Consider the following 16153-nt stretch of genomic DNA (forward strand, 5'->3'; position numbering starts at 1 on the left):
TCTATGCGTAGTATGTACTATAAGTTCACATCTTTTCGTGCAACCATATCTTTGACGAAATTATACTTGGTATCTATATGTTTGGTCTTGCCATGATATTTTGGATCTTTGGTGTACACTTTTGCTGCTTGGCTATCACGGTTAACCAACAATGAATCTGCAGCACTTCCAATAACACCTAAATGATCCAAAAAATCTCTTAAGCCAAACACCTTCTTATACTAACGCGCGATAATGCCACGAACTCAACTTACATCGTGAACAAGGCTATACACTTTTGTTTCTTACTGCTCCAACATATGGTGCCATTATTCGGTAAGAAAACAAACCCGAGAGATAGATTTTCTTTCATCTAAATCTCCTTCCCAATCGGTATCAAAATAGCCTTTGAGTCGCAGATCCTTTCCTTAATAACTCAGCATATAATCAGCAGTTCCCTTTAGATACCATAGTATTCTTTTAACGGCTTTCCAATGTGCTTGACATGGATTGGATTTGTATCTGTTCACCATTCCAACTGCAAAACATATGTCAGGTCTTGTACACATCATAGCGTACATAAAGCTTCTAACAGCACTAGCATAAGGAACATGTTTCATTTGTTCCTTCTCTTGTGGAGTCCTTGAACACAGTCTATGTCTCAATCCTTCACCTTTTGCAATAGGAGTGTCTATGGGTTTACAATCCCATATCCTTCAATTCAAAATTGGAAGACAACCAACTTTTGACAATATTAACAAACTCCATATTACTTCCGGCAATTAGTATATCATCAACATATAATGATATGATCACAAATTGATCCTTGGATATTTTGATATATATATAATGATCCTCATCTATCATTGTAAGGTCATATGCTATTATGGCATTATAAAATCGTATATACCATTGTCTTGACGACTGCTTAAAGCCATATATCGACCCCCAAAGTCGACATACCTTTTCTTCTTAGCCTTTTCACTATGAAACCAACAGGTTGTTCCATATTTATTTCTTCCTCTAATTCTCTATTGAGGAAAGCAGTCTTTACATCCATTTGATGTAACTCAAGATCCATACCAAACACTATTGCCAGAATTATGCGAATCAAGGTAAATCTCACTACAGAAGAGAATGTTTCTACATAATCAATTCCTTCCTGTTGATTATACCCCTTCGCCACAAGGCGAGCCTTATGCCTTTCTATCGAGCCATCAGCCTTTCGCTTTATTTTGAGAACCCACTTGTTCCCAATAGCTCTGCGTCCTTTTGGAAGATCAACCAGTTCCCAGATTTGGTTTGATTTCACTGACTCAATTTTCTCTTTCATTGCATGAATCCATTTTTCCTTATTAGGGCAATTCAGAGCCTCATTAATATTTCTTGGCTCATCCTCATCTTGTGGAGCAATCATAAAAGTTTCCCCTTCAATGTCAAAACGTCGACGGGGAATACTTTGGCGACTGTCCGCCGTTTGGAAGATTGTACACTTAGCACATCATTTCCCATTATGCTCCCACTTGAATTAGATAATGATGATGTTGTCTCATCATGTGGTTGTAATTGAGAATGAGTTGAATTCAATTCATCACTTCTCATATTACTCCCACTTGGATGAACTCCATTAATATCATTATCTTGATCCAAGGTTTCAAATAGGAAGTAATCTTCCCTTATTTCGCCCTTCTTAGGAAATTCATCCACTAAGAATGTGACATCCCGTGATTCAAAATTCAGTTATTCTCCCACTTTCCTGTTCACCTATGAACACATACCATTTCGAGTGTTCGGAGTATCTCATTAAAATACTCTACTTTTATCTGGGACTCAATTTCCCAAACTTGTGAGAGAACATATGAGTATAGGTAGCATAACCCCATGGCTTAAGTAAACTTAAGTCCGGTTTCTACCTATCCATAACTCATATGGAGTGGAACTAATTGATTTGGAAGGCACCCGGTTAAGTATTTAAGCAGCGATTAACAACGCATCACTTCAAAAAAAGTGATATGTAAGTTAGCATACGCCATCATGGACCTAACCATTTCCGGTAGGGTTCTGTTTCTTCTCTCAACACCATTTTGTTGAGGAGTATATGGAATAGACAATTGTATTTCTATTCCTTTTCACCACATAATTTTCTGAACTCATCGAGATAAATATTATCGACCTCGATCGGATCTAAATACTTTTATTTTCTTGTCTAATTGATTTTCAACCAAGTTCATAAACCTTTTGAAACAACTTATGCTTCAGATTTATGAGAAATCAAATAGACACATCCGAATCGAGTATAATCATCTATTAAAAGTGATTAAGTAAACAGTCCCATGCCTTTCTCTCACATTCATTGAACCACAAACGTCATAATGGATTAAATGCAGAAGAACGTTAGCTCTTTTACCTTTTCCAAATGGTTTCCTTGTCGTTTTCCCTTCTAGGCAATGCTTACATATGGACAAATCGACTTATTCAATATTGCCCAACAAGCCCTCTTTGGCTAGTCTATTCATATGTTGTTGGCTCATATGACCAAGTCTAGCATGCCACCATATTCACATCATTATCATATAAGGTAGAAGACGTGAAACAAGGGAATAACATATTGACATCATCACAGTCAACATTTAGTACAATAAAACCATTCAGTAAGTGACCACAACCATAATAGTTTGTATCTAAACAAAAATCTACACCTCTATTATGGAAGTTCATATAAAAACCAAGCTTGACCAACACCAAAACAGACACTTAAATTTCGACGAATCTCCAGAGCATATAGAACATCAAGATGCGTCCACCATGCATGTTCAATTGGCAGGTGCCAATCCCTTTAACTTCAGCTCTGGAGTTATTTCCAATATAGATCCACTTAGTTCCAATTGGTATCGTCGGAATTCCATGAAGGATCCTCTATCCTTTGCTACATGGTCATCGCTCTGAATCTACATTCCACAAAGGATTGGATTCAGCCTATAATGCAGAACTTGACACATAAGCAAAGTTCTAAAATGTACAAGAGGTGCATGCCTTCTTTGGCTCACGACAGTCGCGAGCATAGTGACCTCTCTTGTCACAATTGTAACATTTCACCCTTGACATTTTCTTCACTTAAGGACGTTTTCCTCTCTTGTGTTGGTTAACTCTTGATTTCTTGCAATAAGGACTTGATCCTTTGCATTCCCACATATTGAACGAATCAATACGTTTGCGCTTCTAGCACAAAGCCCTTTCTAAGCTAGAACCAGCATTGAAAATATCTATTTTCGGCTCACATGCCGTCAAGCGGTCCTCTACCAGCTCAAGGTGGCGCACAGCATCCTCAAGATCTTCCATAACATGGTCAAGAGCTTCTAGTGCTTCTTGCTTTTCCAGCACATATTGAATCTTCATATTCAATATTTCACAATTGTTGCCGTTCATATCAGCAATAACGTTCTTAGTTGCTGAAAACATCGATCTGAACACATCAGACATACATGCACGAATTATTAATGCATATCATTTATGCATCCACTTTTACATAGACCCATCATATTAATGAATAATTTTAAGTAAGGCTTCAGAATCAAAAGGTCACTACGTTTCCAATCATCCTCCAAAAATCATAACTTAAAACTATCATTAATATGATTGTCATATGCAAAATCAATTCTATGAAGTTACAACAACTTCTATAACTACCCACAGCTAACTACCCACAAAGCAATCGGCAATAACAAATGAAAGCAAATATTATCTAACATCCAATAAAATAACAATGCTTTCACATAATACAACTATACATTACACTAAGCAATATATACAAAGAAAAATATTAACTTTTGGAAAGAGATATTTACATCCATAAAAAATCTCACAATTAATCTAAGAAATAATTAGGGAATGTCCCTTCTAATCTATTAGTCAAAACATATGAGAAAACTGAAGGCACATTTGCCAACCATGGAAAAAACTTTTGGAGAGCTTTCATGTCGCCACCAAGGCGCATTCACTCGCGCCATGTGGTGCTCAATCTAAGGGTTGAAGTTTTGGCCAACTCAATCCTATAGTACTCTCTTACAAAAGCTTCCACTAGCCCCCTGTAATCCGGGACCACGTTGACCTCCCATAGCCGATCTAACACTGCTTGCCATTCAGGTAGAAGAGTGTTCATCAAAGCCGGCACCTTCTCAAAGTCTGGCATAAGATAACCATTCCAGATGATTTCCTGTATCATCTGATTCACCTTGACCATGTGTGATACTAAATCACCATCAAGCCACCGATAATCAGCTAACTCTTTCATCAGCCTTTTCGGTCTAGCTCTTCCTTCGTCCGTTCTTGGGATTGCGGGTATCCGTGCATAACGCATCATAGTTCCCGCAACAAATGCGAGAACTAAAATGGATCACTTATAACCCATAATAAACAAAATGGAAAATACATAAATTTCCATGATTCATGCAACAAATGCAGAATAAAAATGGATTACCAACAACCCACACAGGACATAATTGAAAAAAAGAAACAAATTACTTTTTCTTTTTTTTTTTTTTTTCGGGTCAACGGTCAAAGTCAACGGGTGAACGGTCAACGGGTCGGGTCAACGGGCGCGCGGGTCAGAGGACCGGTCGGACCGGACGGACTGGTCGGGCCGGTCGGACCGGCCGTGACGGTCGAACGAACCGACCGCACGTGCCGCGCGCGTGCGCTAGCTGACGTCACGCAGACGTCAGCCGGCACGTGCCTTGCGCGTGAGCGTGCTGAGGTCATGCAGACGTCAGCCGCACGTGCGCGGCATGCGCCAGGCTGATTGGGTCAGGTCGGTCGTCGTCGGGTCGGGTCGCCCGGCCGGTGACCGCCGGCCAACCGTCGTCGGCAGATCGACGTCATCAATGACATCATCCCGACGGTTATCGACCATTGGGTGACGTCACGATGACGTCATCGGGTGACGTCAGCACGCATCGGTTCGCCGACCGGCGCTTGCCGTTTTGCCGGTCGTCGGCGCGCACGTGCCGATTCGTCAGCGGCGTGTGGCGCACGCGCCGGCCATAGCCCGCGCGCTTCGGGCGCGTGGTGCCCACGCGCAGCGGCTTGTGGCGCGCGTGTGGGCGCGTGCGGCGTCGTCCGGTGACGCACGACATGTCGCCGGACTCGTCTCGACGTCGCCTTTCACCCAGTGCCTTGAGAATTTGATTCCGACTTACTGAAACTCAGAAAAATGGCCGAACAACGCTCGGGTGTCGGGATTTCTCGCCCCGATCCGTACGGCTGAAATTTTTTTTGCGAAAAATCAAGCAAAAAACATCAAATTGATCGGGAAAAACGTGAACTAGGGCTCTGATACCAATGTTGGGAATAACAGATCCCCGAAAACCGGATTCGACACTAAATCAAACCCCTAAATCAATGCGGAAGACGAACCCCAGGAAAAACACGTATCACCGATTGTAAAGCACACCACGGAGTCGAACGTAGCTTGTTAGCCACGATTAGACACCAATGCCGAAGAGAGGAAGAGAATTTATCCCTTGTTCGATCCGATGACGCTTGAAGGGGAGAAAACAGTGGCCTTGTGCTTACTGTCCTTTTCTTTTTGTTGGAGAGAGAGCGAGGGAGAGAATGTACGTCGGTTCTGATTCCAAGAGGTGTCTTCTCTCTCTCTCTCCCCCCTTTTATACCTTCCCTCTCCACGGGCCCTATTCCCGTGGGCCGGGCCTTTTTGGCCCAGCATGGGCGGACGGGCCAACTTAGGCCCATCACTAATTAAAAAACCATCATCTACATATGAAAACGAGATGGTTGGGTTTCCTCAAACTTCCATCCCAAATTTGCAGGACTCCTCGGAGGTATCAGTCCATCTGCAGCTTAATAGTATACCTGTGGCGTCTCTGATAGCATTTTCCCTCCCGTTCTGACTAGTACTAATGAAAAAGTAATCTCTAATTTAATCAGTTGTGCAGTAAATTCTACTTTTTACAGCGTGGATTGATTCTGACGATTGAATATTCGGAGAGTTCAAATGCAAATCTGACGGCCCATGTTTCTGGAACAATGAAAGATAGTTCTGTTTTCTCTTATCTGCAACTATCTACAGCTGAATCCATAAATCCCTATTTAATGCTTCACTTTCCTAAATTCAGTGCCCAACTTTAGGAATTGCTGAGCCCCCCTATAGTTAATGCTGATTTGTCCGTCCTGGATATCCGACACCTCCTTGAGAATGAGTAAAGTTGTAGTCGATCTATGCGACATAGTTGCCTCTCGAGGTTCTCGTCTTGCTGCTGCCAGGATATCTGGCATCTTGAAGAAGCTGGGAAGAGATACCCTTGGGGACGGGGAGAAGCAGAGATCAGTTATAGCATTAAATGGAGGGCTGTGAGAGCACTACACCAAATTGTGGAGCTGCGTGGAGGCCACTCGCAGGGAGTTGCTGGGACCTGAAGGTGTGAAGTTTCTGTGAACACAATTATTGTGCAGTCGAATGATCACTCGGGCATTGTAGCTGCCGTTCTCATGGCCTCTCATTCACAATACCTCGAGACGAAGTGACCCTTTTCTGAGCATATAATTTGGGTCTCTTGGGTCTCGTTGTACCATACTTTGTTGCTGAAGTGACTATCTCCTTGGAAGTCCATGTATCTAGCTCAAATTGACATATCCATCTCTTATATTCTGTACATTTTATAGGATACATTCGGAAACTAGTCTTAGGCATGGATCACTAATACATAGTTAGACAAATCGTTTGATGCTTGTCTCTCTGTAGGACAAGTTGGAAAAGTTTCCCAAAAGTTGGGAGTCCAAAGCCCTACACTAAGCCCTTGCAACTGTTCTAGTGCTAACAGTCAGTAAGTGTTGCACTCAAGAACATGAAAATCGCTGCGTGGCGTTTCCTCGTGCTTGGAATTTTCAAGCAGTGGGACGACATCAAACTTGTGTCTGGATTTCTTCTCGACATTGTACAGCGGATCGCTACATTTGAGCAGCACTTGCAGTACCTCCTTCATTGTAGGCCTCGTGGAAGGCAGAGTAGCAGTGCAAAAGATCCCGAGCTTGAAAACATTGCTTATTTCATCTATGTTTGAGTCGTCCTTGATCTCCTCATCTAATGCGTCAGATATCGGGTTACCATCTTGGATGTGACGCCATGCCCAATCAGCGAGGCACATGTCTTCGTCCTCGTCGTTAGCCTCTCTCCCAGTGGTTAGTTCCAAGAGAACCACCCCAAAGCTGTAGACATCGATCTTCTCGTTGACTCTTGTTGTATGAGCATACTCTGTTGTTCAAAAAAAAAAAAAAAAAAACGGCAAGACAAAACTAATATTTCTGCTGGTAGGATATGTAAAGTATGAGGAAGGCAAACTGGCAAAGCTGAAATGAACTCATGTTTAAGTAAATAGACGAACCTGGTGCCAAATAGCCGAAAGAACCGGCAACGGCTGTCATGCTAACAGCTTCTCCAGGCTCGGCCAACATCCTTGCAAGGCCGAAGTCAGCAATTTGTGCGTTGAACTCTGAGTCTAAGAGAATGTTGCTCGATTTCACGTCTCGGTGGATGATGGGTGATGAACAATCATTATGCATATAGAAAAGTCCTTTAGCTGCTCCGAGCGCAATCTGCAACCTTTTGGGCCAATCCAAGATCATATTGTTGGCGACACCCGAGATGGGTGACAATCGTTTCTTCTTGTGAAGCCAACGGTCCAAGCTGCTATTTTCCATGTACTCATACACTAGGAGTTTCGAGTTCTCGCAAGAAATACAGCATAACAATTTGACAATGTGCCGATGCTTAATGTTCCCAAGTATCTCCACTTCTGCTGCGAATTGCTTTTCCAGCTTCTCATTTAACTTTTGGTTATTTGAAATCCTTTTCACAGCGACGGCATCACCAGAAGGATTCACAATAATGCGATATACTTTTCCTGATCCGCCACTTCCAATCACATTCGGGTCCTTCAATCCTGACAGAATATTCGATTCCGTAAAATTCAAACTTTGGAATGAAGTCAGTTTCGGAGTCGAATCAAACCAATCCCTGTTCTTTCTGGAAGCTCTGATCGTGAATAGCACCACCAAGAAAACGCACATTGCCGCCGCAATGGCCAAGATCACGATAGAGGTGAGATTGGTCTTGCTCAACCTATGGGATTGGGACTTGCAGACATTGATCCTCATGAACGAATTGGATGCACAGAGGCCGGGGTTGTGAAGGAAACTGGTGTCATATGCAGCGTTCTCTAACTTGGCCGGGATTGGTCCACTGAGGAGATTGGATGATAAATTCAGACGGATCAGATTCAGTTGGCCGATTTCAGGAGGAATCAAGCCGGACAGTCGGTTGTCAGACAGGTCCAACTGCGTGAGCACAGGCAGAAGACCGATTTTGCTGGGAATCGGTCCCGAGATCTTATTGTGACTGAGATCCAGAGTGGTCAAGGATTTCCATGAAATGATGTCTGTGGGAAGAATCCCGGAAAGCTCGTTCTGACCGAGCAAAAGCGTCATCAGAGAAGGAAGCTCGGTCAATTCAGTCGGAACCGTGCCGCTGAGGAGGTTATTACTAGCATCAAATACCTTCAAGTTCCTCCACGAAGACACCGTGCTTGGAATCTTGCCGAAGAATTTGTTGTTGCTCATCTCGATCCGAGTGAGGTTTGGGGACAGCTCCTTGGGAAGCTCGCCAGTTAATCCATTACCACTCAAGATCAAAGCCGTCAAGTTCCGCGACATCCAGAGTCCTCCAGGCACATTGCCGGTGAATCCATTGCTGTTCAACATTGCTGCGGACAAAGAACTGCAATTTCCAAGTGACTCCGGCAACTTCCCATTGAGATTGTTGTGCTTAGTGGCCAACCCAAACAGCGTGCCGCCATGGCACAGTTGTTTTGGCAATGCGCCAGTCAAGTTGTTGAAGGACACCTCGAATCTTCTGAGCGGGGAAAACTTGCCAAAGTCCGGGGGGATCGTGCCTGATAGATTGTTGTTGGACAGCCTGACATCAGACAAAGCGGGAAGACGCCCAATACCTTCCGGGATTCCGCCGGACAATTGATTGAACTGTAAATTCAAGCTGCATAGATTCTTGAGCTTCCCGAAAACTTCAGGTATGTTCCCCATCAAATTATTAACAGACAGATCGATCACGCTCAGGTTTGTGGCGCTGACTGCCTGAGGGATCGACCCAGACACATTAGTCTGGTCCACGTACAACTCGCTCAAGTTCCTCAGAGCAAAAATGCTGCCCGGGATCTCTCCTGTCAGTGGATTTCTCCCCAAATCCAAGTGCTCGAGAGCCTCCAAATCACTGACTGTCTCCGGGATTTCACCATACAGGTTCGTCTGTGGCATCGAGAAGAACCGCAGCTTCTTCAGGGCGGTGAAGTTCTGTGGCAGCTGTGATGGCACGAACTTGTCATTGTACCCGAGGCGCAGTTCTTCCAGATTGGAGAGGCCAAAAATTTCTTCAGGGTAAGTGCCGTTGTACTCAGACTGCTGAAGGTCAAGGATCCTCAGCCTCTGCAGCCTCGTGATTGACGCCGGGACGTCGAAAGAGAAGCTGTTGGCAGCGAGAATCAGGACCTGAAGATTGGCCATGCCATCGATATCAGATGGAATTGGACCTTCGAAGTAATTCTGGGACAGGTCGAGGTACAGGAGCTTGGAACAGTTGTAGAGAACTGTGGGAAACTCTCCAGGAATATTGTTGTTGGACAGATCGAGCCTGGTCAGATTGTTGAGGTCGCAGATGAATGGGGGGATCGGATAATTTATGTTCAGGTTGGCAAACTTGAGCTCGGTGATTGAACCGTCTTGGCAGGTGACCTCGGGCCATGTGCAGTGGGAGGTTGAATTGGAGGGGACCCAGTTATCGAGGGAAGATGGGTCTTGCCAGGTGTGCCTCAGCTTCAAGAGGACTTGCTGTTCTTGATCCGGGATTTGAGACTCTGCAACATGGGAGAGGGAGCAGAGGAAGACGAGACACGGATGTAGAAGAAGAAGTGAATATGAGGAGGTGATGAGGTTAGTCTCGGCATAATTGGAGGTGGTTCAGAGTCTTTTTCTGGTTAGAGAGACTCTCCGGTGTTGGAGCTAGATATCTATCATCTCAAAACATGAAGCAAAAAGTGTTGGTTTGCTTGTGTATTGCTCGGCAGAATTCCCTGGTTTTAACCTCGTTTAAAGTGCTAAAATTCGGTGGGTCCTAAGATGATGGGCGGGGATGCATTTGTTCGTTTTTGTTCTTTTCCATTTCCCTCCTCTAATGTCTCATCTCACTGGACGGATGAAAGAGGGGAAGAGTCAAAGAGCCAATGATAATCTCCTTATCTTAACACTACTCTGGAGTGCACTTCGAAGAGCACCAAGATGCCTTCGACATCTGTGGTTCTACAACCGATAAAAGCCAGCAAAACCAGATGTTCCAGATCAGTTTAACGGCAAGCCAGAAAACGACAAGTTTGTTCCTCTGCAGAAGACAAAAATGTTGCTAGGGCTCCTTTCAATAGCAGCATGAGCACAGCAAGCAGGGGAGAAGAAATTGGGACAAAGATGGAAATTTGACAGAATTTATTTACTTATTTTTTTGTCGAAAGACAGACTTTTATTAGGTGGTGGTCAATCTTGCCTATGCAATTTTAACCGTCCTCAAACATTTGTAACCACATGTATCGAATATATTTGCACTAACATTTGTGGATCGTGACCTCTTTTGGATCATCTTTGTTTTTCATTTTAAGAAGAGAAAAGGAAGAGTAGTCGCATAATAGTAACTATTACAACATATGCTATTAGATTAACCGTAATTATTTAGAGTCACAGACAAATTGTAAAGTATAATATACATCATTTGTGTGAATTTCCACAACTTTGTCAAATATTAACATTTCTTAAAACATTTAAGAGAAACTAGGAGACCCCACATCGAACCAACTAAAAAACACAAGTTTCCACACAATCATTATGTCATGATTGGTTTTGACTATCACGTCACTTACAGATTGAAGGGTCAATATCACGATAATCCTCGAACTGCTACATCTTTAACAAATTTGTCCCCGAATTAATACATCTTTAACAAATTTATCCAAATTAATTTTTTGATCACAAAAGACCTAAAACTAATATACACGTGACAAATTTATTATTAATTTCATTAAATTTTACTGTCAAATTTCTAAATTGAATAACAAATTACAGTTGACGGGTATATCAGTTTGGGGTTTTACTCTCAGTTTATCATAAGTCTATCGGTTTGTAATTTTCGTGATATTAATCTAATTTAACGAAAATTAACGAAGAGTAAATTTATCATAAATATACAAATTTATGATTTTTTGTGATTAAAAAATTAGTTTTAAGTAAATTTGTCTTAGGTATATCAGTTTAGAATTTTTGATAATTAAAAAATTAATTTAAGATAAATTTATTATAAATATATCACTTTAAGATTTTTTATAATATTAATCGTAAATTAAATGTCCACAAAATTTTCACGATATATACCGGCCTCTTGTCCCGCCCTAATCATAATCCATCTGCTTGTAACCATGATCGCCTGTAGAGATAGGAATACACCACCGCGTGAGACGTTGAACCTGCGAAAACCACGAAAACGGGGATGTACCTCCAGATCTACACGCGGCTTCGGGGAAAATTCGTGGGGACAGGTGGAAGCCCTCCTACGTTGAACGTTGACCGTAGACTTTATGGCTTTTTGAGTAGGGTTTTGTGTCGGCTTTTGCCTTGTCCCTAGCTTTTAGTTTGGAACAAATAATTTAAAGAAAATACTGATAAAACAAGCAACGTGATGGAAAACTTTGACTTGGCTTGCCCCTCCCTTCACGCCACACGATGTAGACTGGCTACCAACCGTGATTTCTATTTTGTGCTCTCCGTCTTCCCATGCCATCAATAAATCGGGATTAAATTTTAATTTTAAATTTAGGAAATGCGATTCAGAATTATAAAATTCGGAATGAAATATAATAAGTTCACGATAAGATGAAATTATTTTTATCGAGAATTTTGCAAACTGATCCATTATTGAATGGTAGTATGGGCAAAAAATGAGAACTATTCGTCAAACTCATTGAATCTTATTCATCTGTAGAGTCACGAGTAGGTATTCGGCACTTCTACTAATAGTTTATGGCGGTGGAAATTAGAAAATTAATACAACATCATGTAAGTGGGTCTAACTAAATATAGTTAATTTATTCGTGATCGATTCTATAATATGTCAAGATTTTCCATTGTGTATACAATCAACAAGTAGTAATGACGACTTAATAGTGTCCAACGAAGGACTCTTTTCAAGCATCTTTAACCATTTTCTCAGATTGTCATCGCCATTTGAATATTGAGATTTTTGCGTTGACACGATGGTCTAAATTACCAGAGCTTACATGCTTCAAAAAAATGGGGTAAACCATATATCACATCCGTAACGCACGTGTTTCTTGACGGTGGGGAAAGAGATGATCCCCAGTCCAACAAAAGGACAAAAAGTACGGTAAACGATATGAAACTCCACTTGCGAAAAAGAAGAGGAGTAAAAAAAGAGTCAATCATGAAAGCGGAGACCCGCCTTTAATCGAGTTAAGCCAAACATCCATGACATGACTTCCTGTGTTTTGGTAATGTGTTTCTCCCTCCCTCACTGCCCCATGGGGGCATCATCATCAGTGTCATCCTTAGCTAGTAGGCTTTACTGAGGATGACATCAATTAAGGATGTCCGTGAGGTATTTACAAATATCTAGAAATTGCTTTCTTATAATTAGGTTTTGCATTGAAATTTAGACTAGAGATTCCTAAGCATTTCTTTCTCATGATTAAGTCTGGCTGTGAAATTTATCCTAATGCTGATGTTTTGAGAGGCATGAGGTTCTAATTCCTTCATAGGTTAATATCATTGAAAATCTTAAATCGGTATCTCCGTTAAACATTCACCTCAAATTTATTTTCATTCCACAAAAAATCTTTAAGTAGGATCTCCGTGATACATTTAATCCAAATTAATTTTTGCCTAATGAAAAATCCCGAATCGATACCATCGACCCAAATCTACATTCTGTTAAAATACATAACTGTTAACACACGTGGTATGTAATATGTTGTTTATACCATATAATGTATATAATATGAATTAAATATATCCAACTTTATTATTGCAATCACCAAATAATATATAAGATATAGTAAAATTCCTAGATTTTATATCATATCTTATCTACTTCTATCCTAATTAGAAATCCTGACAACCAAATGTAACCTTAAAGTGCCTCAAAATTCGTCAAATGTGCATTGGTTTGAAGCTAGATAGATACAAGGACCGGGGGATAACATGTCTATAACTTAGAAGAGGAACATGCAAAGGAAGAAACAGATGCTTGAGCTACAACAAGAAATCAATCAAGTTCACATTAGCCAGGTTAGTCCAACTCTCACGGCATACTATAAACCAAAGAAATTCAAAGCGGTGGTTTGAAATTTAAATATGAGTATTCATTGCCTACTATCATTATCTTCTTTTGAAATCTGAATTTAAAATTTAAGATAAGTTACTTGCAACTTAAAATTGAAAACAAAATATACGGAGCTCCTTGCAGTTACGTTATTGTTAAATGAAATAGCTATAGAACTTTGCAAATCATTCCATTATTAGGTAGTAGTGTGGCTGAAAATTGAATACTATTCGTCGGCACAGGCAAAACCCCATCCATCCATTCATAAAGTTACAATCATGTATTTCGCATATTTATTATTTGTTCTTCTGGAGGAATATTGGAAAATAGTACAACAAGATAAACGTAAGTCTACAAAAATATAATGTATCTATCTGCAATCCTATTAGTAGGATCTTTAATCACCCATACACCGAACAAGTAGTGGATACTTAATTATGTTTACCGAAATTCTCGTCTCTCAAACTATCAGCATACTATCGGAAAAATGATAAGATTTCGCATGATCGTAATAGTCTAAATTATTGGCAATTATATGCTTCGATTAAATTGGGCAATAGAAATCTGATCCTGACCACACACACGTGAAGCGTATAGAATCTATAGAGAGATGGTCCCTGGCCCTACAAATGGACACTTTTAGTAGTAAGATGGATGATGTGAAACCTTTGACTTGCTAAAAGAAGGCAAGGGAAAGAAGAGTCATTTATCAAAGCAAACCAGCGGTTTTTGTTGACTTCAAATCTAACAGGCAAGGCTTCAAGAGTAGATGTTCGGTGCTTGGTAAACACATTTTGTAAACTTTGATATCCGATCTGATAAGTAACTTAAAGGAAAAAAAAAGCTAGAATGAGCTCGCCTACGGGCCGTGTGAGCCCAGGAGAGGGCTCCAAGGTCGCGACACCCTAGGCATGGCAATACCGGGGTCATGGGACCTTGGCGAGCCTCATGACAAATAGATCTGGAGTGACCGTTGATGAGCAGATATGGTATCATGGCAAGCCCTGTAAACCCTTGACGGATAGATCTGGAGCTTTGGCGAGCCTCGCGACCGGTGACTGTCCCCCCTTGTCGATCGACGAACAGATATGGAGCGAAACAATGCCTGTGAGAAGGAGAGACTGTAACTAGAGGCAATACATGCATACGAGATTTAATGAAGGCAAGAACGGGGAAAAAAAAAATCCATTAATCCCTGAAAGCGGCATTTTAAAAAAGACGAAAGACCATGCTAGTCCCAAGTTGGATTGGGCTTTTCGGCAATTATGAAGCTGAACTTTCGCCTGAAGGCTTCTGCGATTTTGTCAATCAACGCCTCAACTAGGCCTAAGGGACTTTGGAAATGCTCCCACAAACGCATCCTTAGATATTTAAATTATGTTTTTCTCCCTCCCTTCCTTTTTCCCCGGGAAAATGGTTTTGCTAATCATGTCCCTGATTTTTATGAATTATTTTTTTCATGATTAGGTCTTGCATTGAAACTAACTAAGATTAGATATTCTTAAGAACGGCTTTCTCATGATTAAGTCTTACCGTGAAATTTATGTTGGGATATTAAGGGTGTATTTGTTAATTGCCAAATGGTATATGATTCTATTTTTTTATTATTCGAAACAAAAAAAAGGAACGGAAATTCGTTTAGTAACTTTTTTGTTCCACATATCAAATATGTTCTCGAGAATAGATTTGGAACAAAATCAAAAACTAGAAAAAATTATTTTTTTTTATCCTCGAGAACAACTCTAGTATCAAGTTCATCTTCATTTTTCCCTTTTTTTTCTTTTCTTTTTTCCTTTTCTTCTCCCCCTACTTTCTCTTTGGTTGGTTGCCAACCTAGCTGTCATTGGTGATCGGCTAGATGAGGGCTGGCATCCTAGTCGAAGTATCGCCGACCCCAGTGAGGCCAACCCTCCCCACCGGCTAGATGATCTTGGCCTCACTAAGATCTGGTAAGAATGAGCTTGCCCAACCCCTAGCAAGGCTCAACCTCCCCGAGCCACTATGAGGTTGGCCTCACCAAGGCCGGGCGACGCCGCCCTCGCGGTGGCTTAATGAGGGCAAGCCTCGTTGGTAGCTAGAGTAGGCCCGGCCTTGCCTTGGTTGGACGAGACTCACCTAGATCTAGCAAGACCCAGTTCACCCAGTCGAGCCTCACCTAACCACTAGGGATGCTTGGCCAATGAGGCTCAGCCTTGTTGGGAGCCAACAACACTTCGATGAGGTTGCTAGCCAAAGAGGAAGAAGAGGAAGGATAAAAAAAGGAAAGAAGAAAAATATAATAAAATTATAAAGAAAATAAAAAAAAAAAAAAAAAAAAATCTAATTCACAAAAGAATTTGAGGTACTACCAAGTACATTTCTATCTCGGGAATATAAATTTTTACGATTACCAAATACATTCAAATGTTCAAAAACTTTTCCAGGGAACATAATTAAAAAAAAATCATTTTTAACCCGAAATTATTCCTAGAAACAAAATGATTATTAAATAAGCTCTAAACGTTTTCCGACAGGTTAAGTTCAAATCCGGTCACCAACTCAGGTAGCTCTTTTTTGGAATTGGAGTTGAGTAAGACCATCTAATAAATTCCTATACAAGGAAACTCTAAGAACCCAAAGGAAATGTTAAAGGAAAAAACGATAAGATAAACACACCAAAAATTTAAAAAAATCGATGAATGAGATGTGATGAATGAGATGTAATTAAGTTCCAAT

The 16153-nt window shown here is 41.1% G+C and overlaps 1 protein-coding gene across 1 annotated transcript; it reads right to left on the minus strand.

Moving 5' to 3' along the window:
• Positions 1–6606: 6606 nt before the first annotated feature.
• LOC104436558 (receptor-like protein kinase 5) lies at positions 6607–9952 on the minus strand. The gene is made up of 2 exons (XM_010049369.3): positions 7377–9952; positions 6607–7246 (listed from the first exon to the last, which is right to left on the minus strand). Exons 1-2 carry the CDS (start codon positions 9565–9567, stop codon positions 6816–6818), a joined length of 2622 nt encoding a protein of 873 aa, XP_010047671.2. The 5' UTR covers positions 9568–9952; the 3' UTR covers positions 6607–6815.
• Between the last annotated feature and the right edge of the window lie 6201 nt (positions 9953–16153).

This window comes from Eucalyptus grandis, chromosome 10 (genome assembly GCF_016545825.1).
Source record: "Eucalyptus grandis isolate ANBG69807.140 chromosome 10, ASM1654582v1, whole genome shotgun sequence".
NCBI classification, from domain to species: domain Eukaryota; kingdom Viridiplantae; phylum Streptophyta; class Magnoliopsida; order Myrtales; family Myrtaceae; genus Eucalyptus; species Eucalyptus grandis.

Coding starts and splice junctions, on each gene's coding strand:
- LOC104436558 (XM_010049369.3), bottom strand. CDS start 9,567: ATGGCCAATCTTCAGGTCCTGATTCTCGCTGCCAACAGCTTCTCTTTC. Junction 7,247..7,376: donor TTTCGGCTATTTGGCACCAG/GTTCGTCTATTT, acceptor TTTGAACAACAG/AGTATGCTCATACAACAAGA.